This window comes from Piliocolobus tephrosceles, chromosome 6, assembly GCF_002776525.5.
Source record: "Piliocolobus tephrosceles isolate RC106 chromosome 6, ASM277652v3, whole genome shotgun sequence".
In the NCBI taxonomy this organism is placed as follows: Eukaryota; Metazoa; Chordata; class Mammalia; order Primates; family Cercopithecidae; genus Piliocolobus; species Piliocolobus tephrosceles.
Genome location: NC_045439.1, coordinates 142,409,134 through 142,437,079, shown reverse-complemented (window position 1 = coordinate 142,437,079; position 27,946 = coordinate 142,409,134). Strand labels below are relative to the sequence as shown.

At 35.9% G+C, this 27,946-nt stretch overlaps 2 protein-coding genes across 6 annotated transcripts in view; both read right to left on the bottom strand.

Moving 5' to 3' along the window:
* Positions 1-27,946, bottom strand: part of GLCE (glucuronic acid epimerase) — a 137,174-nt gene that overhangs the window by 70,706 nt on the left and 38,522 nt on the right. For all 5 annotated transcript variants that reach the window (XM_026455435.1, XM_023220840.1, XM_023220841.1 and 2 more), the window contains exon 2: positions 3,514-3,604. The gene's annotated coding sequence lies outside the window, so the exon portion shown is untranslated. The remainder of the gene's footprint in view (positions 1-3,513; positions 3,605-27,946) is intronic.
* Positions 16,846-25,268, bottom strand: LOC111548376 (histone-lysine N-methyltransferase SETMAR). Its single transcript, XM_023220845.2, has 2 exons — positions 25,247-25,268; positions 16,846-17,875 (listed from the first exon to the last, which is right to left on the bottom strand). Exons 1-2 carry the CDS (start codon positions 25,247-25,249, stop codon positions 17,534-17,536), a joined length of 345 nt encoding a protein of 114 aa, XP_023076613.1. The 5' UTR covers positions 25,250-25,268; the 3' UTR covers positions 16,846-17,533.

Genomic DNA, 27,946 nt, shown 5'->3' with positions numbered 1-27,946 from the left:
AAGATATTTGTCAAGCCTCAAAGCATTTTCCCCCAAATATTTATTAATTAAGGGAAAAGTATTAACTTTTAAATAGAGAAATCTGGTAGACACCACCATAATCAAGTGATCAGGGCTAACATTACCAGTAATAGGACATTCTGACACCATGTAGCCTCTGATATTGTGTGCTGAAAAAGGCATATCACCTCTGTGGTACTCTGTCTCAAAATCGGTAACTTCAATCTAGTTATGAGGAAACATCAGAGAAACCCTAATTGAATGACATTCTACAAAATACCTGATCAGGAGTCTTTCAAAGTGTGAAAATCATGAGAGACATGGAAAGACTAAGGAACTGTCAGATTGGAGGAGACTAAGGAAATAACACAACTAACTATAATATGGGATCCCAGAAAAAGAACATTAGTGTAAAAACTGGTGAAATTCTAATAAGGTCTGTAGTTTTAGTAAGTCATTATTAATTATTTAGTTTTGGTCACTATACCATGGGTATGTAAGATGTTAACATGAGGGTAAGCTGAGTAATGAATACGAAAAAACTCTCTGTACTATATTATCATTGTAACTTATTTGTACATCTAAAATTATTTCAAAATAAATTTTTTTCAAGAGCTTTAAAAAAGAGAAAAAGAGACTTTATTCCTCTTCTTCAAACACAGTATACCTTTCTTGACAGCAAATTATGTGGATAAAATTGATTTTTTTAAAAACTTATTTGGTAGAAGATAAAATGGGTACAAAAACCAAATTATTCAAAAACATTATTTAACATTTTAAAGAAAACCCCATAGTGGTCAATTAAAATAAGATTCTTAACATTGTCTCCTATGAAGATAAATCTTGGAGGTTTACTTCCAAACTAGTTTCTTTACTGCCCTGACAGTTATATGAAAATAATACCCATGTCCACATTGTTAGCAGTAAAAATACTCATCACAAAAATTCAACATTGCAAACAGCTACTGTAACTAACAGCTATGCGGTAATATGGATCAGGTTTTACAAAGTTAAAAAGCTGACGTTCTCTTTTAGTCTGAATACCTTCAAAGACACGAACAGAGAAAATTCCAAACGAAGTCCATTCAGGCCCTTTCTTATCTAGCCACATATACTTTAAGAGATAAGCAATATATTCAATTTAAAGAAAAAATTCTATGCCTGTCTTTAAAGTACACATATTTAATTTCAATGATACTATCAAACTGGCAATGACTCAGTATTTGATTTTTATAATGAAATCTTTTATGCTGAGTTAGAAAAATCTAAGTAATGTAAGATTATATGAAAGGGAAAATCAAAGTATAAACTTTCCTATGAATTTATTTCCCCTTGTTTTTCAAGTACCACAACTAGAATATTAATCAGGGAAATTAAAAAAAGATGTCTTAAGATATGATTTTAATAGATGCAAAAAATGTTAGCATTACCTTCTTATATCATCCACCATTTAAAAGGAAATTTTACTTATTCATAAGAAATTGATTATTTTATTCGTAAGTCCTAGTTTACAAATCAGACACTCTCCACACCTAAACACACACAATGCTAAGGTGGCCTCATTAACATATTAAAGCTATCAAGATTTCCATCCCTTCTGCAGCTTAATTTTATCACCTTTCATAATTCAAATGTATAAGCACTCAAATTCTAAATCCATACTGATTTAAATATAAAATGTGTGATGGCACAAAAAGATGCAAAGTATTTTCTTTCTGATAAGTTTCCAGATTCCTTCCTTTAAAAAGTAAATTTTCAAAGTTTTAAACTGGCTTTATAAAAATGCAAGCAAAGATACCTCACACAAGTCTATTAGGAAACCAAATATATTTCAGGTTAGGCAGGATATAAAAGAGGCTATTTTCAAATCAAATAATAGTTCTTTATGAAGTGAAGATTTTAGAAGCTTACTTTATTTTGTTAAAATTACATGGAAAATAGCAAATATAATTTGTTTCTAATTTTGGTGCCCCGAATAGAGAAATTCCTTTATGATATTGGTTGGAAATTCTAATTTCATACGACATGGTTTTAAAATGTATGTTTTTTTTTCCTTCAGCCAAGAAATTCCTGAGGAGTGTAGCAAAGATTTTATAGACTTTCTAGGCTCCAATTTTATTTTCTCCTTCTATCTTATGTTTATTTAAACACTAATAATTTTAGGAATCACAAACAAGTGTAAGCGTCTCCATTTAAATCTCAGAGAGAAATGTAACTCCAACTTTAGCCACTAAATGTAGTTTTATATTACCCATGTTTTCATTTAAGTTTATATAAGCTAAACCACTTGCATTACTGGAACAGATATTAAAAACACACAATCGGCCGGGCGCGGTGGCTCAAGCCTGTAATCCCAGCACTTTGAGAGGCCGAGACGGGCGGATCATGAGGTCAGGAGATCGAGACCATCCTGGCTAACACGGTGAAACCCCGTCTCTACTAAAAAAAAAAAATACAAAAAACTAGCCGGGCGAGGTGGCGGGCGCCTGTAGTCCCAGCTACTCGGGACGCTAAGGCAGGAGAATGGCGTGAACCCAGGAGGCAGAGCTTGCAGTGAGCTGAGATCCGGCCACTGCACTCTAGCCTGGGCGACAGAGCAAGACTCCGTCTCAAAAAAAAAAACACACACACACAATCATCACTCTCAAAATATTATTTGTTCAGTTTAAATTTAGTAGTAGAGACAAATATACTTAAATATATTTGTGTGAATAGTTTTTAGAATGGGAACAAGCTTGACCTTTATCATATAAACTTTTATTTTTGATAATCTAAGCAAAATGAAGGCTTCTACTTAAAAAAATAAGCACTTAGTATTTAACTGCTAACAACATTAAGTCTTATTTTAAAAATCAATTACTTCAGAAAACTAGCACTTCCTCTAAGAAATAATACAGACCCTTCACTTCAAGAAATTAGAGTTCTTGTATCTGCACGTATACTTATATGCATATTTAAATCTCTAATAAGTTTTCATACAAGTCTTACTGACAACTAAAATCAGTTAGCTACCATTTCATGTACCATAATTACATAGCATAATAAGATACCCTGCTTCAGTTTTCTAGGCCAAGGGTTGGCAAACTTTCCTAAAAGGGCCAGATTTTAGGCTTCTGGGCCACACAGACACTGTTCCAACTAAAAACGCTGCCAATGTAGTGCTAAGATGGCCACACACAATATGTATTAAGTGGGTGTGGTTGTGTTCCAATAAAACTTTATTTACCAAAATAGGTAGGCCATAGTTGGCTGACTCCTGCTCTAGGCAAACAGATTTGATATCAGTATATAACACTTCCCGCGAATGTATAATCATGTTTCCCTTGAATCTAGTAGTTGTTTCAAGGAACATTAGCTATATAAGTAGTAAAGAAACCATGAAAATATTTCCTGAGGTCAGAATCTCAGATAAGACTGGGAAATTTAAATGTGTTAATAAAATACACATTGAAATATAAGTCTAAAAATGCATACATGGTAAGGGTATGATTAAATTTTATCAAACAATCTTACCTTAATCAAATGAAAGAATCTAAACTCTAGTACATCTCTGGTTTCAATTCAAAATGTATCTGAGTCAAAACTTCAGTTTCTTGTCAAATTCCTAGAGAAACAAAATTGAAAACCTTAAGTCAGCTTCCAGTTCCAGATAAGATAGGGTAATCACATGCCAGTAAGTTAATGTAGCTGTAAGACTTGGACAGAATGCATGGAACAACTACTAGGGAACTTGGAAAAGTAACAGTAGCAGGCAGATTAAGACAACCAGAATTTGATGTACCACTGAAGCAACCACAGGTTTACCATTTATCTCCCCCTCTGCTTTCATCCAGACTGAACATAATACAGCCCAAATGGAAAGCTTCAGGAGAACCCCTCTACCTCTGGCTCGAGGAGAGGGAAAGGGGTCTCCTAAGACTCACAAGAAAGTGTGCAAATTCCCCCATTTTTTTTCTCTCTTTACTCTCTCAAGACCAGCCACCCACCACAGCTGTGGCAGCCGTGGCAATGGAGGTTATTATGAACTAAAACTCTGAGAGAGGTAATCTACCTCTCTGATCACAGAAGCTGTGGTCCCAAGAGGATGTGGTGAATCCCTTTTGCTTCTCTCTCTGTCCTCCTGCCACTTGGCCCTGAATATGGGCACAGCTGCAGGGAGTGAACATTAAAGAGGGATAAAGACTCACTTTCTGGTCAGAAAGGGGAAGCCACGTAGAATTAGAAATTACTGGAAGATCACAGACAAGGAACATGGGAGAGCAACACCTCAAAGTTGTTTTATGAACTCCTGGACTTACCCTCGAGTGGCATATGCATGCATCTGACCCAAACAAACATACACAGACTTTGCGAATTATGGAACAGACCACCCCTCAAGTTCCAGACTGGCAATAGGTGGTACACAGCTGGGACAGAACCAAGTAATATGGCAAAAGCTTTCAAAATCAAACTGATGCTGTAACTACAACCCACAGAAATTTGCAGTGTGAATCTAACTGGGTTGACTGCCTACTAAAACAAATATATCAACATTCTTCATAGTATTTAAACAAGATCCAATGTCTCCTAACATAATAGTCAAATGTCCAGGATATAATCCGAAATTACTAGGTATACAAGGAATCAAAAAAACTCAACTTGCACAGGGAAAATACCAACATCAAGAAAACAAAGATGTTGAAATTATCTAAGATATTAAAGATATTTAGAGCCATTATTACAGAATGCTTTAACAAGTGAGTGCAAACATTCTTGATACAAAGGGATAAACTCAGAAAAAAAAACCAAAAAAACAAACAAACAAAAAAAACAGAAGATAAAAGAAGAACCAAATGGAAATTTTAGAAGTGGATAAATACCAATAACCAAAATAAAAAACTCACTAAATGAGCTCAATAGCCAAATGAAGATGACAGAAGAAAAAGTCAGTGAACTTACTACAGATGAATAAAAATGATCCAATCTAAACAGAGACAAAGATTGGGGAAAAAAGGTCAACATCAATCACATTTCTGTACATTAACAATGAACAATTTGGAACCCTCAAATTTAAAAATAATACCATTCAAAATAGCTCCATAAAAACCAAATAGTTGAGTACAAAACCATTAGAACATGTACAAGAGCTATATGCTAACAATAACAAAATGCTGATGCATGCATCAGGAAAATCTGAGTAAGTAGAAAGATACCCGTGTTCATAGATCAGAAAGCTCAATATCATAAAGATGTCAATTCTCCCCTAACTGGTCTAGAAATTTAATGCAACTCCAATCAAAATTCCAGGATTTTTTGTAGTTATAGACAAGCTGATTCTGAGATTATTATGAAAAGGCAAAAGAACTAGAGAAAACAAAACTATTTTTAAAAGAAATAAAGTCGAAGGAATTATACTACCTCATTTTAAGGCTTTAAGCTACTTACCAAGACAATGTGATATTGCTGAAGGAAGAGATCCATCAATCAATGGAAAAGAACAGAGTGTTCACAAATATATCCACACAAACAGGGTCAACTGATTTTTGTCAAAGGTTCAAAGGCATACAATGAGGAAAGGATTGTCTTTTCAACAAATGGTGTTGGAACAATTGTGCACCCACATGCAAAGAAAAAAATAAAATTTCACCTAAACCCTCATGTTATACAAAAATTAACTCAAAATAAACTTAAATGTAAAATATAAAACTGTAAAACTTGTACCCAAAAAATGACAAAGAAGAATAAAATCTTTGTTACCTGAAGTTAAGCAGAGTTCTTAGATATGACACCAAAAACATAATCCATAAAATTAAAAGTTATAAATTGGACTTCACCAAAATTAAACATCTATGCTCTGGGAAGGTATCTTTAAGATAACATAAGAACAAGCTACTGACAGGGAGATAATACCTGCAAATCACTTATGGAGCAAAGGACTTCTGTCCAACAAATATAGAGAACACTCAAAACTCAACAGTAAGAAAACAATGTAATTTAAATATGAGCAAAAGCACATGATTAGAATAGCTTAAAAAACAAAAACAAAACAAAACAAACCTGGTAATTCCAAATGTTGCTAAAGATACGAGTAATAGGAACTCTCATTCATTGCTGGTGGAAATAAAAAATGGCACAACCACTTGAAAGACAGTTTGGCAGCTTCTGATAGAGCAAAGTATACATGTATCATATGACACAGCAATCAAACTCCTAGATACTTACTAAACTGAACTGAAAACTTGTATTCAGACAAAAAACTGCACACCAATATTTAATGGAGCTTTATTCATAACCACCAAAACCTGGAAGCAACCAAAATGTCCAGGTGGATGGATAAACAAACTGTGGTATTCCTATACAATAGAATACTATGCAGAAATGAAAAGGACTGAAGTATTTGATGCATGAAATAATATGAATAAACCTTAAATGTATTTTTCTAAATGAAAGAAGTCAGATCCAAAAACAATGTTATTATATGACTGCATTCAGATGACACAATGGAAAATGCAAAACTACAGGAGATTTTGGTTGTCAGGAGAGGAGCTGGGGTATAGAGTAGTGGCTGACTACAAAGGGGATGCATGGAAAAACTTTTTAGTGTGATGAGGTCGTTTTGTATGACACTGAGGTGGTGTATACATGACGTTGTGCATTTGTCAAAACCCACAGAACTGCACATCACAAAGACTGAACTTTAATGTATGCAAATTTTAAAAAATCAGCTAAGATGTTGGGGGAATTTTAAGATAGAACGCAGTCCACGACAAATGAATCTGGCTGTATTATAAATGAATGGAATAACCCAGCTAAACGGGGTAGGGTAAATTTATTTATCACAGGGGTACTGGTTAACAATTGTGAACTTGCTTTACTGAGACGGAACAAATAAGTAAACTTACGGATGATCAAGGCCAGGTTTCTGTTAGAAAGGAAAGTTACAGAAGCAAAGTGGGGAAACCTAGAATGAACCCTGTGGTACTGGATTAGTCACAGACATCAGTATGAACTTAATATATATTATATATACAGCATAATATATAATACAAATAGGTACAGAAACAATTATAGATGTACATAAATACACGATTAATATATGAATGTATTATTTCCTAGCTCTATTCTCTGAGAAGGCCTTGAAATGGTGATACCCCTGTATCAACAAGTATATCCAGTACCAGAGAGACAAAGGATCTAAACACAATTCTCCAATACAAGAAACCAGGGCTCCTAAGTGGAAATGGCTGATTCTAGGGGTAGGGCAGAGAAAATATATGATAAGTCTGGAGTATCTTGTAGTACCATAAATTAAGGAAGTATTCAAAAAAGAAAAGGATGGGACATGTCAAAGGAATACAGGGACCAACACTGGAACAATTTTAGCAACAAAATAACATAGTATTGAATTATAAGTCAATGTATAAAATAAGTATACATATTGATATAAAATGACTGAATAAACAAATGGAAGAGAAGGGACCAAGGCTTACTCACAGAAGAAACCTTAATAACATATAGATATACCCTATCCATAAGATGAAACAATATCCCACCCTTTTGATTGTGGGCTGAAATTAGCAACTCATCTCTAAAGAATATAATACAAAAAGACAAAAATATCAACTTTACAGTGAGGAAATCTGATAAACAGTACCTTAGCCAAGTAATGCTGTCATCATGCACTTTGATAAGATGTGAGGAAAAGGGCATTTCCCTCTGTGAATTCTTTCCTAAAACTTATCACCTCTGTCTAATCACAAGAAAAGCATCAAACAAACACAAATTGAGAGACACTCTGCAAAATATCTGACTGGTACTAGTACTCAGAACTATCAAGTTTATGAAAAACAAAGAAAGGCAGAGAAACTGTCATAGACTACAGGAGATTTAGGAAGAGATGACAAATGTACCATGTAATCCTGGAATAGATTTGGGAACAGGAGACCAGTGGAAAATCTGGCAAAATCTCAGTTTGGAATCTGGAGTTTGGTTAGTAGTAAGGTACCAATGTTGGTTTCTTGATTTTGAAAAATGCACTAGGTTTTGTAAATTGTTATTATTATGTCAAGCTGTGTGAGGAATATAAAGGAACTCTTTGTATTATCTTTGTCACTCTTCTGTACATCTACACTTCTTCCAAAATAAAAAGGTTGTTTTTAATGGTCAAAAGACCTGAATAGATCCTTCACCAAAGAGAATATAACAAAACATATGACAAAATGTGCAACATCACTAGCTATCAGGAAAGTGAAAATGAAATTCATTATCAGGTACCACTACAAATCTATTAGAATGGCTAAAATGAAAAAGACTGACCATACCAAGTGCTGACAACTGTGCAGAACAACTAGAACACTCATACATTACTGAGGGAAATACAAACTGGTATAGCCATTTTAGAAAACAGTTTGCCAATTTCTTGACAATAAACACTTACCATATGACCCAACAATCCCATACCTATGTATTTTTACCCAACAGAAATGAAAACTCATTCGCACAAAATCCTATAGACAAATGTTTATAGAAGCTCTATTTAAAATAGCTAAAAACTGGAACAACTCAAATGTCCTCCAATTAATAAACTTATAAACAAACTGTGGTACATCCATACAACTGAATACTACTCAGTAATAAACAGGAATAAAATATCAATACACAGAACAACTTATATGAATCTTATAAGGCATTATAATGAGTAAATGGATATGTAACAGTCTTAAATGGCTTCATGCTCTATTATTCCACTTCATGACCATTTTTGGAAAGACAAAAAGTAAAATGGCAGAGTTACCAGGTATTGAGGGGTAGGGAGGGAACACAACTACACAGGGATAACACCAGGTAGTTTTTGAGCTAAGGAAACTATTCTGGATATTGACTGTGATGGTGGTTAGATAAATCTATACACATGTTGAAATATATCAACTATACACAGAAAAAGTTTTACTGCATGTTCATTTAAAAAAATAAAATTTATGATACTTAACAGACTTTTAAATCACAAAGGCCTTTTCAGGATTATTTAGTTTGGATCTTATAGTCTGTAAAAATCCTCTTGTTTATTCTGCCTACTTTTAAGATAGAGCAAGTGACAAATAGCTCAGTCCTGACATGTAAATCACTAGAGGGATCAATGGTCTAAATGTCAGTTCCCCTAAGCAATGTATCATCTGCAAAGGAGTCTAATCTGCTCATCACCACTATCCCACCTAATTGAAAAGTAAATTCTGACATCTGCTTAGTGGTATCATAAAAGAACTTTCATTAAAGATTTAAAAAAATACTCATTTACAGTCAGTAGAGATTTCCACATTATTGGTCAGGGAGAGGAATGTGATTAAATCTACTTCCACTGCATAATAAGCATTCTGAAAATAAAAAGTAAAACAGACCAGGCAAGGTGGCTCACGCTTGTAATCCCAGGACTTTGGGAGGCCAAGGTGGGCAGATCACCTGAGGTCAGGAGTTTGAGACCAGCCTGGCCAACATAGTGAAACCCTGTCTCTACCAAAAATACAAAAAAACTAGCTGGGTGTGGTGGCACGCACCTGTAATCCCAGCTACTCAGGAGGCTGAGTCACGAGAATCACTTAAGCCCCGGAGACAGAGGTTGCAGTGAGCCGAGATCACACCACTGCACTTCAGCCTGGGTGACAGAGATTCCATCTCAAAAAAAAAAAAGTAAAACAATCATTTGTTTCTACCTTCTTTATCAGGGAGAAAATAATCGCTTTATTTGAATAAGTAGGATGAGGAATGCAAGCTGGAAAACACAGTATTTCAGAAGTAATTCTACTGTTCTGCAAGAATTTCTTTATCGTACTTCAACTAATACAGTACACCACAAGCTTACAGTGAATTACTACTATACTATACATGCATGTGGTCACAAAACATTAAAATCTACATAGTACAGGAATTTAAATTTTTAAAAACTAAGTATAAAGGTACTACCTCTTCTGAACATTTTTATTATGTTATTTAATCTATCTGGTTCCTACATGTACTTTAGGTATTATTTTTAAAAGTCATATTTAGCTAACTATTTCCATTTAACCTAAACTCGATTATTTGTTTTTAAGGACACTGTTGTTCTCAGTTGTGCTACTAAATTCAGCAACACCCTCAGATTATTATATTTAAAAGAACATGAGATTTTTTTTTTAAAGTCGATCAGCAATTGCACTAATTTCAAATGAAAAACAAAAAGCCTCCATAAGGAACAGTTTTTGCCTTAAGGCCTTCTGTTCTCACAATATTACATCCAATTATAAGTTAAATGATCTGCTTCAAGAATTTAGGTTATTTTCCCCAGGAACACATTTGCAAAAACTGATGTCATTACCTGGTACTATATCCTTTTTAACTGAAGCCATGTGCGTGTAGTAGCTATAATTCACTAAGGTCAGTTTAGTTTTGACACTCATTAAAACCCACTGAATGGAGTACCTATTGCAAATCTGTATGCTTACTGCTCCATGTAATCTTCTCACTCGATGTTCAACTTACTAAACAAAGGCTGTTTTATTAATAATAATCAAAATCTGACTTCGAAAGATGCACTGCACCTGTCAAAAGTTTCAATAGGTCAGTAAATTTCCTGCCTCTTCTCTCTGTAGCAGTGCACGTGTTTAAGTCACTACTATATTTAATGTCCATCAACACAGGAGTCTTTTCCCCTGTCTTTTTCAAATAATCAAGAAAACTTCAGTTAATTAGGATTACACTATTTACAGTTAAACTTTCAGCTCTCTTCAAAAGTTGCCAATAAGAATTTTTACATATGAACTAAACCCAACAGGATGCTTTACCTTACTAGCCACTGAAATGCTAAGTTCACAGAAATCAACATTATCTAGTAACATTTTAAAGATTATAGTACATTAGGCCGGGCGCGGTGGCTCAAGCCTGTAATCCCAGCACTTTGGGAGGCCGAGACGGGCGGATCCCGAGGTCAGGAGATCGAGACCATCCTGGCTAACATGGTGAAACCCCGTCTCTACTAAAAAATACAAAAAACTAGCCCGGCGCGGTGGCGGGCACCTGTAGTCCCAGCTACTCGGGAGGCTGAGGCAGGAGAATGGCGTGAACCCGGGAGGCGGAGCTTGCAGTGAGCTGAGATCTGGCCACTGCACCCCAGCCTGGGCGACACAGCAAGATGCCGTCTCAAAATAAATAAATAAATAAATAAATAAATATAGTACATTAAACCACCTATCTCTATAAAAGTAGCTACTACTTTCCTTCACCCAAATTAATATCATCCAAACTTAAATATAACAATAGCCATCGCTACACTTAAGCAAATCAAATGAACTTTCCACTCATTCCAAAAGTTCTTCTTTCAGAAATGAAGTTTTATATAAAATATATTTAGGCTATTCATTTAGAAACATAAAAGGTCAGGATAAGAAATTATCCATAAATAATGTTAAATTGTCAAAGAATCAAGAAGGGATTTGGGATGGAGAACTTGGTATGTACTGAAATTAAGAAGGCCTCATGTGACATTTACACTCTGTAGCCCAAACCTGTGTTGCAAGTATATTTAGCCACTTGCTAATAGTTCTGATAAAAAGTTCTATGATGGTGAAGTTTGAAATAAATGTCTGTGTAGTCTATAAATCTCATATACCTATGCTTACTCCAATCCACTATTACTAAAGTTCCCTATTGCTACACTGGGAAACTACATGATACAGAATTGTAACCACGACGATCACTAAGAAAACTACGAATAACTGTCTTTAGAAGGCATTTAATAATTGGTAAGAATACTGCAGTTTTTCCATGAAGAGTAGACCCACACTCGGCACACAGTGGGAGAACTGTATACGAGGAAGATAGAAGCTCTAAGAGCAGTGAACAATAGATAGTAAATCTCTTCCATTATTTTAAAAGTCTATCTATCTCATAAAAGCCATATTGAGAAATTTATTTTCATTTGCTTCTGAGTTGGCAGTTCTTCACTATAGGTGAATGCTGGTTTAAAGCAACTGCTGATTTTTTTTTTTTTTTAATTGGGAAGTACTCTCTGACTATTGAATCTAGGAGGTGAAAGCAAGGCTGGGAAGCATGGTTCATGCCTGTAATCCCATCATTTTGGGAGGCCAAAGTGGAAGGATAGTTTGAGCCCGGGAGCTCAAGACCAGCCTGGGCAATATAGTGAGACTCCATCTCTACAGAAGATTTAAAAATCAGCCAGATGTGGTACAGTGTGCCTGTAGTCCCAGCTAGTTGGGAGGCTGAGGTAGGAAGCTGTTTGAGTCAAGGAGGTCAAGGCTACAGTGAGCCTGTGCTCATACCAATGCACTCCAGCCTGGGTGACAGAGCCAGACACTTTCTCAAAAATAATGGTAATAATAATAATGATAGGAGGAGGAGGAGGAAAAAGCAAAACAGAGCTGCCTTTAGCACTTTAGAGTCTTTAGCAAGAAAAGTAAAATGGAGTGCATGGCCACTCTTAAGGCCTTTTTAAAAATTCCTCAGTGGGTATCTGATTAAATCTTAAATTGTTCTCTAAGTCTGGATTTTTGAACTCAAAATTCCTCACTGTTTTTGAAGCAGAAAATAGAAAAAAAAGAGAGATAAATGAGGTTCCTAACTCAATGCAAAGAAAAAACAAAGTAAGCCTTTGTTAGCAATATCTGTTAAGCATCTAGTATGTAAAACACTATTGTAGTGACGGGATGAGGAAAGGGCCAAAACAAAGAACACTAGTACTGGCTTTCAAAGAGCTTACATAAATATGGAATACATGAAGAATTATTTATAAAGCAATACTATATGTTTTGCTTGTTTTTATAAGTACACTGCTAGACACGCAACAGCAGATACTATGTCTGTCTTGTTTACCACAATAGCCCCAGTGCCTACTACAATGACTAGACATAGCAAGCACTAAAAAAATTTTTGTTGTATAAATGAAGACTCTCAACAGCTATGTCAATACTGACACTTGGCTTCCTTGACTCCAGTGATCTAGCTCTCTTTGACAGGCAGAACAGTGGCCCTCCAAAGATGTCTGTGCCCTTAAGCACTGGAACCTAAGTTACCTTACATGGCAAAAGGGACTTGCAGTTGTAATTAAGGTTAAGGAACTTGAGATGGGAGAGATTACCCTGTGTTATCCAGGTAGGCCCAATCTCATCACATGAGGCTTTTAAAGTGGAAGAGGAAGACAGAAGGTGGATCAGAGAGTTTAAATCAAAGGAGAAGGAGATATTGGAAGCTTGAGAGGGACTTGACCTTTGGTACTGGCTTTGAAGATGACGGAGGGCCACATGCCAGGGAATGAGGGTGGAATGTAGGTGCTAGAAAGGGCTCTGATCAAGACAAATGCTACAACCACAAGGATCCCAGTGCTACAACCACAAGGAAGTGAATTCTACCAAAACCCCGAATAAGCAAGGAAACTGATCTTGCCCTACAGCCTCCAGAAAGGAACACAGCCATGCTGAAATTTTTATTTTAACCCAATGAGACCTGGATTGGCCTACTGACTCACAGAACTGTAAGATTAAAAAACTTTCTGTTTAAGCTACCAAGTTTGTATTGATTTATGATGGTAGCAATAGAAAACTAATATGCCCCTTATCGCTTCTACTCTAGCAACCCAAATATATAGCTTTTCTTGTCATCACCCTGATACTGGTTCAATAACAGATTTAACTTTCTGAAATGCTTTGATCTAATCATAATCTATTCTTACCTCTTCTACTTCATATTCTCTGCATCTGTCATTATCAAGGAAAGACCTTGTTTAAAAGAACAATATGTAGAAACAAAATGCCACTTATCAATCATGAATTAGTATTTTCTAGTTAGAATGTTTGGTCAGCTTTATATCCAAAAGTATAAAATGACACAACAGAATAGTTATAACCAAACTGCAAATTTCATATTCCTTGCAACACTGCAGTACCAAGGACTCACACCGAAATGTGTTATTATACAACCCAGTGTGTCAAATTCTGATTTAAAGAAGATGTATTTTGTTTTTAAATCTGGAACCATTTCTTTGCCTTTTTATATTTATACACTTGCTCTAAATTATTAAAAACAACCTCATAAACAATCTGTTTAACAGTAATTAGAATTTTATCTAGTTAAAACAACAGCAGAGCATGCCACAACACAGATGGCAGAAAACTTTCTCCTTGCCTGATCAGTGTAAAAAAATTGTTCTCCTAGTTCATGATTAGGAAAAATTTTGTCACGGGCTACCTCACAAAATACTAGTGAAAGGACAGTTTTATTAAGAAAGTCTTTGCTCAGCATATATCTTAATTATTTCTCAATGTAAAAATTTTTCTTACTACTCTGATAAAACCCAACCAAATAAGTGATTGAGGAATCATAACGGATAGAAGTCTGTACTACTGATTTCACTCTAGTTCCAATTCCTTAAGCACACTAATTCTCTATGGAGTAGAGGTTCCCAGATTATGATGCACATTGAATCACCTGGGGAGTGTTTAAAACTTCTAATGACCAAATTCCAACCCAGACCAATTAAATCAGAAGGTCTGGGGATAAGACAAGCACAAAAGTTTTTAAACTCCCCAAGTGGCTCCAGTATGGTTTAAGGCATGGTACAGTGCACTGAATGGAGTCAGGAGGCCTGGGATCTGCCACTGACTGTGCCACCAGAAAGCTTGGGTACATCACTGGGTAGCCATTTCCTCATCTATAAAAATATAGGATTGGACAAGTTATTTCTAATATCTAACATTTTATAAGTGTAGGATGAGATTCCTTAGTTTTCTTCAAAGGATTAAATCACCTCAACATTTAAACTATGCAAAAAAATTGAAATCCATGATCTGATGATGCTTATTCCTACCTGTTAAAATCTTACTTTTATAAAGATTATTTTATAGTAGATATCAAATTCAACTACATTTCAATTGCACAGCTTTTTATATATCCTTATGCTCATACATGTCATACAAGGGTGTAAGTTAGGAATGACTGGAAGCTTGAATTATCTCAAAATACAGCTTGCTATCAGATTATTTCTAGAATTCCTATTAAAATATACTGCATGTATTCTGATTTTCTTGAATAGCATTCCTGGTTTTGCTTAGCTCCTGAAGATACAAAATGACCTGAACTTTTCATTAACATTGTTTCATAAAAGCAAATCATTAAGGAAACAAGAAACAGTTGAAATAATCCCTGAGTATCAAGTTATTCTGTATACAGTCTCAAACCGAATTCTTACCCTTGACCAGTCCTCTTACAAATGTACACTACCAGTCATGAGAGTGCTTGGAAAAAGGTTAACTCATCCAACAAGTTAAGCATGTTTGTAGTTTCAGAGTTTGGGGACAAGGTGGCATACTTCTAATATGTCCCTGCAGTGATCCCCGCCTTCTCATAGTCACATGTTGTATAACCCTCTTTAAGTGTGGACTAGACCTAGTGACTTGCTTATGAAGAAGAAAATATTGGCCAGGCGTGGTGGTTCATGCCTATAATCCCAAGACTTTGGGAGGCCAAGGCAGGAGGATCACTTGAGCCCAGGAGTTCAAGACCAGCCTGGGCAATATAGTAAGTAAGACTCTGTTTCAATTTAAAAAAATAAAGAAAATATGGCAACAGTGATGGAATGCCACTTCTGTGATTAGGTTATAAAAATTGTGATGTCCTTCTTGCTAGGACTCTCTTTTGCTGGCACTTTTTCTTGCCCTCTTGCTTGTTTGCTCTAAGTCAACTGCCATATTGTGAGATGTGCTATGGGTCCATTTGGAATGAGTCCAAGGGAGACCACTGGCCAACAGCCTGAGAAGAAATGAAACATGTCTATGAGTGACACAGAAAATGGATCCTTCCACATCAAGATTTCTGACGAGACTTCAGGCCCTGTCAACACACTGGTTCATAACCTTGTAAGAGACCCACCACCTATGCTGTTCCTGGATTCCTGACTCACTGCAATATAATAAATGTGTGTTTTGAGTGGGTATGTTTTCAAGTAATTTGTTATGCAACAATAGGTAACTAATATAGGCATGTAGCAATGAATAAAAACACTGCAGTCAAAGAACCAATAGTTGAGATAAGATAGATCAAGGTATTGACAATCCAGTAATGGGTGAGACATGTAAATAAATGTAATAAAGTATTTTAGGGGCTCTGATAAAAGTATACATGTGTTTGAATGCCACATGCAGGGTTTTTTTTTAAAAAAAGAAAAAAGTATACATGTGAGGGATAAGGTACAGACATAAGAAAGGATTTGTATATAAAAAGGCTCAGGCACTGATGTTCTTTAAAAGGGAAGAATGTGAGTTATAAGCAAAAATAAATATAATGGTCACTTTGGAAAACTAAAGGTAATCCCAATTATTTCCCACCTATTCAAGAAAACTGATGCAGCAATTATCTCTTCCTTCAACTGCATTGTCAAATATTCCGTCTCTACTGGATTGTTCCTATCACACTAAATATAGAACCAAACAACTTTTTAAAGCCCACTCTCTTAACTCTACACACCTAATGTGCCTAGTTACCCCTTTACAACAAAACTCAAAAGTGTTGTCTATGCTCACTGTCTCCATATCTCCCATTTTCTCCTGAATCCATACCAACCAAGCTTTTCATCCCATCTGTCTACCAACTTGCCCTTATTTAAGGTCACCAATGTCTTCCACATTGCTAAACACAACAATCGATTCTCTGACTTCCTCTTATTTTACCTGTGAGCAGAGCTGACACAAACAATAATTCCATCCTTGAAATACACGGCTCTCAAAATACCCAACTCTACTGGTTTTAATCTTATTAGGTTGGTGCAAAAGTAACTGCAGTTTTGGACCGTGAATTTTATATTATTACATTATAACTAGGCTCAAACTCATCTTTATTAATCAAAATAGGTAACATTACAATCAATACATTTTTGCCAATGAGAAATAAGTTTATTTCTTCCTGTGGTATAAAAATGCGTGCTCTGGGATTCGATAAACTCGTGGAAAGCTTTTTCTGCATTCTGGTTGTGGAAACATTTTCCCTGCAAAAAGTTGCTGAGATGCTTGAAGAAGTGGTAGTCAGTTGGTGAGAAGGTGAAATTGGCGGATGAGGCAAAACTTTGTAGCCCAATTCATTCAACGTTTGAAGTATTGGTTGTGCAATGCATTGTCAGGCATCATCGTGGAGAAGGACTGGGACCTTTATGTTGATCAATGCTGGCTGCAGGCATTGCAGTTTTCCATGCATCTCATTTATTTACTGAGCATACTTCTCAGATGTAATGGTTTCGCTGGAACTCAGAAAGCTGTAGTGGATCAGATCGGCAGCAGACCATCAAACAGTGACCATGAACTTTTTTGGTACACGTTTGGCTTTGGGAGGTACTCTGGAGCTTCTTCTCGGTCCAACCACCAAGCTGGCCATCACCGGTTGTCGTATAAAATCCACTTATCGTCACATGTCACAGTCTGATCGAGAAATGGTTCATTGTTGTTGCACAAAGTAAGAGAAGACAACACTTCAAAATGACGATTTTTTTTTCAGTCAGCTCACGAGGCACCCACTTATCAAGCTTTTACACCCTTCTAATTTGCTTCGAATGCCGAATGACTGTAGGATGGTCGATGTTGAGTTCTTCGGCAACTTCTAGTGTTGCTGTAAGAGGACCAGCTTCGATGATTGCTCTCAACTGGTCGTTGCCAACTTTCGATGGCTGGCCACTACGCTCCTCATCTTCAAGGCTCTTGTCTCCTTTGCAAAACTTCTTGAACCACCACTGCACTGTACCTTTGTTAGCAATTCCTGGGCCAAATGCATTGGTGACACTGCGAGCTGTCTCTGCTGCTTTATGACCCATTTTGAACTTGAACAAGAAAATCACTTGAATTTGCTTTTTGTCTAACATCATTTCCATAGTCTAAAATAAATATAAAATAAACAGCAAGTAATAAGTCATTAGCAAAACAAAGTGAGAAATGCACATTAAAATGATGTATAACATAACCACATATATTTAAGAATGTATTCCAATATCAAACAGCAAATTTCAGCAATGCAAAACCCACAATTATGTCTGCACCAGCCTAATACTCCATGCTCACTGTACTTCAGTCACACTGGCCTCCTCCTTGTTCCTTGAACACACTAGGCACACACTTTCCTCAAATCTGTTACCCTTGCTATACCTTAGAACAGGAATGTTCTTTCCTGAGATATCTGTATAGATTCCTTTTAGGTCTTCAATTAAATGTCACAATCCTTCCCAGGCCTGCCCTTCTCCAATCCCCATGCCTTCCAACATTCCCCCCATCCCCTTTCCCTCCTGTATTTTGCTGATAAAGTATATATTTCATCTGTTAGTTTCAGTTTCCCTCTCAGTTAGAATGTAAGCTCCACAGAGGCAGGAATTTTTGTCTGTTTTATTTACTATTGTATGTGATACAACAGTACCTGGCAATAGTAGGCATGGTATTAATATTTGTTTAATGAATGAGTGAACCAACCAAAGGAATTCTCTCACTGGTCTAATGTAATATAGGGGAGTAATTTAATAGTTTCAAAGGTACCAAAATATTACATTCATATTTCAATCATTGTGATTTATGTCCTGACAGATTGAACACCCTCATTATACATACCAGGGCTATATTAAATTAGTTTGCATTCCACTGAAAACATACCAATCAGGAGAAAACATCCAGAATTGTCTTTGACAACAAGGAGCAACAAGACTGATTTTAAAAAATAGTTTTCCATGGATAATCTAAAGTAGAAAATCCACATACAATATGTCACAAAATCTGATACAGATTTTCAAAGTCTAGAGGTGAAAGAGAAGGTAAGTAAAAATTTCAAATTTTGTTAATACACACACACACACACAAACTCTAAGGAGATTTTGTCAATTCTTTCATAGGTAACTTTTAACCTTTGATGTGTTTTCCATCCATTTTCCAATATATGTACTTTTTACTTCTCTTTTTCTAAGCTATCAGTGATTTAAAAAAAAAAATTAGCTGAAACTATATACAGTGTCCCAAAGATAAAAACAAGACTTGATTGCGCTGAGATAAAATACTTACATCATTTTTACATTTGTATGTATATGTTCTTTACACATTTCCCAAGTGCTTTCACATCTTTATTATGATCTTCACACTGACATGAATATATAGGCAGGCAGATTTTATCACATCCTCCCCCACCTCCCACATACATACACATACTTTGCAGATGGAAAAAAGTGACTCTCAAAGAGATTAACTGGCCTGCTCAAGGTCATAGAGCTACAAGCAGTCCAACCTGGACTATAATTAGCTTTTTTTGAATCCAAGTTCACAATTTTTTTTGGGGGGGGGGTATTTATTTTGGGGGTGAGAAAGTTCTCTCTTAGATAATTTCTTATTTTTTTTTTCATGTGCCTGTTTTCTTTCTCTTTTTATTTATTTATTTTTTATTATTATACTTTAAGTTCTAGGGTACATGTGCACAACGTGCAGGTTTGTTACATATGTATACATGTGCCATGTTGGTGTGCTGCACCCATTAACTCGTCATTTACATTAGGTATATCTCCTAATGCTATCCCTCCCCGCTACCCGCTCCCCACAATGGGACCTGGTGTCTGATGATCCCCTTCCCGTGTTCAACTGATCTCATTGTTCACTTCCCACCTATGAGTGAGAATATGCGGTGTTTGGTTTTCTGTTCTTGCGATAGTTTGCTGAGAATGATGGTTTCCAGCTGCATCCATGTCCCTACAAAGGACACAAACTCATCTTTTTTATGGCTGCATAGTATTCCATGGTGTATATGTGCCACATTTTCTTAATCCAGTCTGTCACTGATGGACATCTGGGTTGATTCCAAGTCTTTGTTATTGTGAATAGTGCCACAATACCAAGTTCAGTATTTTCTTTCACAACATATTACCTCACCTAGTAATTCAAGGTACATTGTATGTATCTACAAAGACTTGACTATGTAAGCATCTTCCTTCTGGATTAGAGATTTTTACCCAATCCATTATAAAAGTGCTCTGCAGATGGTACAAATATGCTACTCTTCTTATTTTTTAAAAAAGAAAAGCCCAAGAAAATAAAAATAAAGAAAATTGAGTAAAGCAGTAGTAATATGAGATTAATGGCTACTTTCTGCACACCGGATCAATGTTTTAGAACCTTTGAACTATTAAAGTGATACCAAATACCACTTTAAGTGCCAGAGGAAGATATTTAACAGAGGCCATTCTGGGTAAAATCACCGTTTATTACTGCCAGAACCCATACCTACATCCCTATTTGAAAAATCCTGGTAATCTGGACTAAAAATAATAAGAATGAATTATTTTTACCCTTCTCTCCTAAGATTTAGCTCAGGTTCAGATAAACAAATGGTTCCATGAATCACTTCATGTGTACTTCTTCCTGTCTCCTTTATTTTCTGAGAGAAAAGAGATCCCTTTATCATTCCAGCTGCAAGAACACCCTAAGGCAATCCAAAAGTGGGTCACGAACCAAAGACCTCAAAGACAGTATATTTTACGTAAGATTAAAAACTTTGTTCTTCCCACCATCAGAGACCAACTGCATGTCCCTGACCCATATTAAAATTCCTCTTAGTATAAATCTAGATTCATATTTGAAGCCTAGTCAGGCTTACTTGGGACTCCCAAACTGCAAATACGGCTGCATGCCCAGTGGGCAACAGCCCACATGGAATTAATGGAATCTGGCCTAGGTAGGGAGAGCCACTGCTTTCTAGGGCCAAGGCCGACTAAACTAAAAATAGGCAAGGCTTTAGTACACATGGTTTTGGCTTTGTGCGACAGTATTTGCTACCCTGAATACTCTTTTCTTCTCTCATTTCTCAGCCAATACTAAGGAACTGACATTTTACATCAGACTTTATTACAACTGCAAAAACAACAGACGGTCAGAGAGAAGTTTAAATAATTTAACTATGAAGGTAAAAAAGACTTACACCTACTCCAAAGGAAATATGTGATCTAGTTAATCATGGTTTGAGACTAATGCCCTAGGTAATAAAAGCGATCTTAGTCCGGAATATCCACTGCAAAGCCTGCACTAGACTGAGATAAACAAGGCATCTATGGTACAAAATTTAAGGAGACACTTACTCTCCAGGTAGTATAAGTATAGGATTGACAAATGAGAGTGAGTGTCTCCTTAAATTTTGTACCTTAGGTGCCCCACTTGCCTCATCCTCCTTTTAGCCCAGATCCACAGTGATACCTAGATGTTCATCAACGGCATAGATTTTTGTGAATACAAAAATGTGAAACAAAATCTGAGCAAAATCTGACGTTTGAGATCCTGATCATATGCATCATTATCTTCTGAATATAATAAGAAAAAAGTAGAGGACTGACAATTTCACACATTACGAGGATAAAGTTGCTTCAGAAAAGGGAAACATTTATGGTATAAATGGAAAAGTCTGCAATGTTTATAGGGAGATTTCCACTTCTGAATATGAAGGACAAAGAGGGTCTGGAAATATCCTTCTCCCTAACAACTAGAAATTGGACAAAATAGAGGAAACTATTTGCTGGCACTGAACAAAGGCAGCACAAGTCTATGATAGCAGACTGTTGCCCTAAAAGGGCAATAATAAGAGGGGGTTCAGCTTCTGCCTGGAGGTAATTTACAAACAATGGCACAGGGAAAGGTAACCTCATAAGAACCTAGCAACATTGTTGAATTGAAAAGACACATATCAGAGTTCAGGGAGGCCAAAATAGCTAGAATTCAGGGGGAGGGGGAGTGGGCAGATGCCTGAGGGAAGAGATCAACACAGAAAGAGATCCCAAAAAATGCACAGCAGTCCTACTGGATCTTTGGCTGAACACAAGTTACACATGTAGAGGTTGAACCCCCAAGAGGTTGAGCAAAATAAAAAATCAACCTTAAGAAATAGAAAATTACCAGGAGTTGTAAGATAAACAACTGTCAGTGCTCACAAAGGGCCAGGAATTGTTAAAATTTGTATTACCCAAAATGGTGAAATCTTGCTGAATAGCAGGGCAGCCATGAGTGACTCCAGAAGGACCATGCATTAGAAGTGAGGTTAAATTAGTCCTTAAGGCTACTCTAGATTCTCCCCGAAGCTGCATAAAAATAAGCCTTGAAAGGATCGAACTTATCTGTAAGTAACAGTGGCACACTAGAAAAAAAAACTAACATCCTTTAAAATTATGCAACGAAATCCAGCAAATACCATAAAATTCAAAATAATGAGAATTCAATAGAAAACTATTAGACCTATCAAGAAGCAATAAAACAGTCAATATTAACAGAACCAGAAATGAAAGAGATGATCAAATTAATAGATGAGAACATTAAAATAGCTATAATAAATGTTTCCTCAGCAGCATAAGAGAAAACCCAAACACAATGAGACAAAGAAACATAAAAGAATCAAATAAAACTTCTACATATAAAAAACACAATACTTGAAATAAAAATATTATTATGTAAGATTTGTAGCAGATTAGCCAGTACAAAAGAAAGTATTAGTAAATTGAAGACACAGGAATAAAACTATCCAAAAATGAAGACAGAGAGAAACACACACAGACACACACACACCCTCCAAAAAATAAAGATGCAATGACCTCTGTAACAATGTCAGCAATCAACATAACCATAATGAAAGCATGAAAACAAAAACAGTAAGGCAATATTGGAAAAAATAGCTATAGTAATTTCTACTTTGTTTAAAACTACAAACCCACAGTTCCCAGAAGTTCAAGCAATACCTAGCAGGATAAACACAAACATACATTCACACATACATTGCTGAAAATAATGATAAAGAAAAACATTTAAAGCAGTCAGAGGTAAAAAGGTGCATTATCTTCAATGGAGCAAAGATAAGTCATCACAGATTTCTCCTTGAAGCTATATGAGTCAGAAGACAATAAAATAAAATCTACAAAGTATAGAAAGGAAAAAACAAGGCAACCTAGTACGCAGGAAAAAGGTAACACAGCAGGCTCTGGAGTGCTATCCTTAGAAAGGCCTACTTGCAAGGTTAGGCCTTGGCTGGTGTCTAAGAACTTCAATTTTAAAAGGGTTCCTAACATTCCCTAACTAATAAGGGTGGTTCACGGTGCCTGAAGTATTTATGCAAACAATATTCTGAACATCTGCTTTCCTTCTTGGAAACTGGAATTTTGCTACATGCTAGGCAGAGGATGCTTACCTGACCAAGCTCCAAAAAAAACCTTGGGCACTGAGTCTCTAATGAGCTTCCTGTTCAATTGTATTCACATGTGTTGTCACAATTCATTGTTGGAGAAATTAAATGTATCATGCATGATTCTAATGGGAGAAGATTCGTGTAAGCTTGTGCCTTGTTTCCTCCAGACTTCACCCATGAACCTTTCTCATTTGCTAATTTAGCTTTGTATCCTTCTGCTGTGATACATCATAACCACGAGTTTGACTATAGTTTGACTGAGTCCCGAGTCCTCCTAACCAACCAACCAACCACCAAACCAGAGGTGATACACTACAATTCAATATCCAGTAAAAATATCTTTCTGAAATGCTGATGGAATTTTTCAGACACATAAAAACTGAGAAAATCTGTCACCAGTAGAGTCGCAAATAAAAAATGTTGAGAAAGATTTTTTGCAGAAGAAAAATGATACTAAACAAAAACATGGAACTATACGAAGAAGTAAGACACAGTGGGGTAAATATGTGGATAACTATAAAAGATATTTGTTATTTTTACAAATCTTTAAAATAAAATGGTTTAAAACAACCATAATTACAATCTACTGTGGGGTTTTTAACAAATATAGAAGTAAAATATAGAAGAGGTATAATATAATGTGTAGGAACACTGTGTAAGTTAAAGATATAGAATGTAATCCTAGGACAACCACTAAAACAGAAAAGAGGCAAAGTTCCTAAGACAATAGTGCAAGTAAAATAGAACACTAAAAAGTTCTCAATCAAAAAGAATTCAAGAAAAGAGAGAAAAATGCAAAGAACAGATGGGACAAATAGAAAACAAACAGCACAACAGTAGACATAAGTCTAACCATACCAGTCATCATACTAAGAGTAAATGGTCTGAACTCCTGATTAAAAGGGATAGAGAATGTCAGATTGTATTTAAAAAGAAGTACGACCCAACTATATGCTGTCTACAAGAAACCCATTTTAAATATAAAAACACATAAAGGTTAAAGGATTGTAAAGATATACTGAGCTAATACTAATCAAAGGAGAGCTAGAGTAGCTATATTAGTATCAGATAAAGTATATCTTACAGTAGATTATTACTAAGAATAAAAAGAATAATTTCATAATGATTCAAGGGTTGAATTCATCAAGAAGACAAATCCTAAGCTAGTAACAGAGCTTCAAATTGCCTAAAGCAAAACCTGATAAAATTACAAGCACAAACAGACAAATCCACAATTATTATTAGAGATTTCAACAAATCTCTCAATAATGCCAGAACTAGTAGACAAAAACTCAGCAAGGACATAGCAAACTTGAATGCCACTAGCAACCAACTTAATCTAATTAACATTTGTAGAATACACCACCAAATTACAGCAGAATATACATCTTTTCAAGTACACATGGAACAACACCCCAACACAGACTATATTCTGAGCCATAAAATATTCTCAATAAGTTTCAAGGATTTCAAAGCATGCAAAGTATATTCTCCGATCACAATGAAATTATATTAGAAACTAAAATCAGAAAAACATCTAAAAAAAATCTCCAAACATCTGGACACTAAACAATATACTTCTAAATGTTAGAAAAGAAGGTCTCAAATCAATGACCTAGGCTTTCACTTTAGGAAATTAGTTGGGGCCTATTGGTGGGTGGAGAGTGGGAGGAGGGAGAGGATCAGGAAAAATAACTAAAGGGTGCTAGGCTTAATACCTGAGTGACAAAATAATCTGTACAACAAGCCTCCATGACACAAGTTTACCTATACAACAAACCTGCACATGTACCCCTGAACTTAAAGTTAAAAAAAAATTAGAAAGAAAAGAAAGCTAATCCTAAGTAGTAAGTGTGTCCTCCTCTTCTGAAGGGAAGTATGCAGAAGGAGAAGAAAGAAAAGACAGATGAGCAGGAAATCAAAAACATACACATACAATAGAAAAGAAACAGAGAAAAGTCAATGAAACCAAAAGCTGGTTCTTTGAGATCAGTAAAATGCAAAATGGTAAAGCCACTTTGGAAGACAGTTTGGCAGTTTCTTACAAAACTAAATATACTCTTACCATATGATCCAGCAATCATGCTCCTTGGTAGTGACCCAAATGAGTTGAAAACGTATGTCCTTATGTTTATAGCAGCTTTATTCATAATTGCCCAAACTTGGAAGCCACCAATATGTCCTTCAGTAGGTGAATGGATAAATAAACCGTGGCACATCCAGACAATGGAATATGATTCAGCGCTAAAGAGAAATGAGCAATCAAGCCATGCATGAGAAGACATACAAGAACCTTAAACATATATATTACTACATGAAAGAAGCCAATCTGAAAAGGTGACATACTGTATGATTTCAACTGTATGACACTTTGGAAAAGGCAAAGACTATGGAGAGAGTGAAAAGATCAGTGGTTGCCAGGGGTTAACGGGGAGGTAGGGATAAACAGGTGGACCACAGAGGATTTTTAGGAGAGTGGAACTATTTTGTATGATAATATGATAATGGTAGATATATGCCATTACACATTAGTCAAAACCCACAGAGTGTACAACATCAAGAGTGAACCCTAATGTAAACTGTGGACTTTGGGTGATAATGATACATCAGTGTAGGTTCAATTGTAACAAAAACACCACTCCTGGGGTGAAATGCTGGAGTGGGGAAGGTTGGTGGCGGGGATATAAGAACTCCGTATTTGCTACTCAATATTGCTGTGAACCGAAAACTGCTCTAAAAATTAAAGTTTATTTTAAAAATGTTATTAAGTCAATGAAAGCAAACACTGGCTCTCTGAGATCAATAAAATTGATAAATCACTAGCCAGACTAACGGAGAAGGGACATGGAGAGAAATACATAAATTATCAATTTCACAAGTGAGAGAGATAAATTAAAGACAGACATTAAAAGGGTAAGAGAATGTCATGAGCAACTTGATGTCAATAGATTTAACAACTTACATGAAATAGGCAAATTCCATGAAAGACAAATTAATAAAGCTCACTCAAGAAGAAACAGGTAACCTGAATAACCTTACATATATTAAAGAAATTGAAACTGCAGTTAAAAATCACCCCACAAAGAAAACTTCCAGGTCCAACTGACTTCACTGGTCAATTCTAACAAACATTTAAGGAAGAAATAATACTAATTCTAAAAGGCTTATCCAGAAAATTGAAGAAGAGAGAACACTTCTCAAGTCATTCTACAAGGCCACCATGACCCTATAACAAAACCAAACTAAGATATTATAAGAAAACTACAGACCAATTGTCCTATGAACATAGATGCAAAAATACTTAATATGACATAAATCAAATCCAACAATATGTAAAAAGTACAATACCTCAAGACCAAGTTGTGGTTTTCTGTTTTGTTTTGTTTTTGTTTTTGTTTTGAGATGGAGTCTCTGTCACCCAGGCTGGAGTGCAGTGGTCATCTTGGCAACCTCCATGTCCACAGTTCAAGCGATTCTCTGCCTTAGACTCCTGAGTAGCTAGGACTACAGTCATGCACCACCAGGTCCAGCTATTTTGTTTTGTTTTGTTTTGTTTTTTGGGACAGAGTCTCTGTCACCTAGGCTGGAGTGCAGTGGGGCGATCTCTGATCACTACAACGTCTGCCTTCTGGTATCAAGCGATTCTCCTGCCTCAGCCTCCTGAGTAACTGGGACTACAGGTGCGTGCCACCATGCCTGGCTAATTTTTTATATTTTTAGTAGAGACAGGGTTTCACCATGTTGGCCAAGCTGGTCTCGAACTCCTGATTTCAAGCAATCCACCCACCTGGGCCTTCCAAAGTGCTGAGACTGCGCAGGTGAGCCACCATGCCTGGCCCCCAGGTAGTGTTTATACGAAAAAAAGCAAGGTTGGTTTAACATTTGAGAATCAATCAATGTAAACAAAACCAAACAAAAACCTTTTATATAGGTTTATATTCCCTATATAATGTAGTATACATTTTCATTTTCTTATTCTTTAAATTGTACATTCATGTTAATGTTTTTCTTCATCTGTAAAAGGATAATAACATCTTCTTCTTCAAAGAGTTGTATAATTAAATGAAAGCAGGTATGAAAAATGCCCACTGAGGGTTAAAGGGAAGGAGAAAGCAGGATTTCTCCATTATAGTAATTTTGTTTACTTAATCTCGATGTTTCAATGTTTCCTTTTATAAAATGGGGACAAAGCTACTCTCTCATCAGGTTGAAGGGAGAATGAAATGATACAAATGTTAAATGTCTGGTATGCTTGTACATAGTAACACAGTCAACACACATTAGTATCCTTTTCCTTTCAAGGCTTATATACATTAATAGTATCTCTCATGTAAAAGGAAAAATATGGTAAGATCAGTCTTTTCATTTAGAAAAAGCTATGGCCCTAAGTCTAACACGACAGATAATAGTTACTAGCTCAAAATAAAATGGTGAATGACAACAATTTAAGAAGCATATATGCCCTGTTTCAAACCAACAGTAATGAGATACAGAAACTGTAGCTAATGCAGTTTATTAACATACTCAGATTCACCATGAACATTAACCTAAGACATGAATGGATATATTTTTTATTTTTTATTTTTATTTTTTTATTTATTTTTTATTATACTTTAAGTTCTAGGGTACATATGCATAACATGCAGTTTTGTTACATATGTATATCTGTGCCATGTTGGTGTGCTACACCCATCAACTCGTCAGCACCCATCAATTCATCATTTATATCAGGTATAACTCCCCAATGCAATCCCTCCCCCCTCCC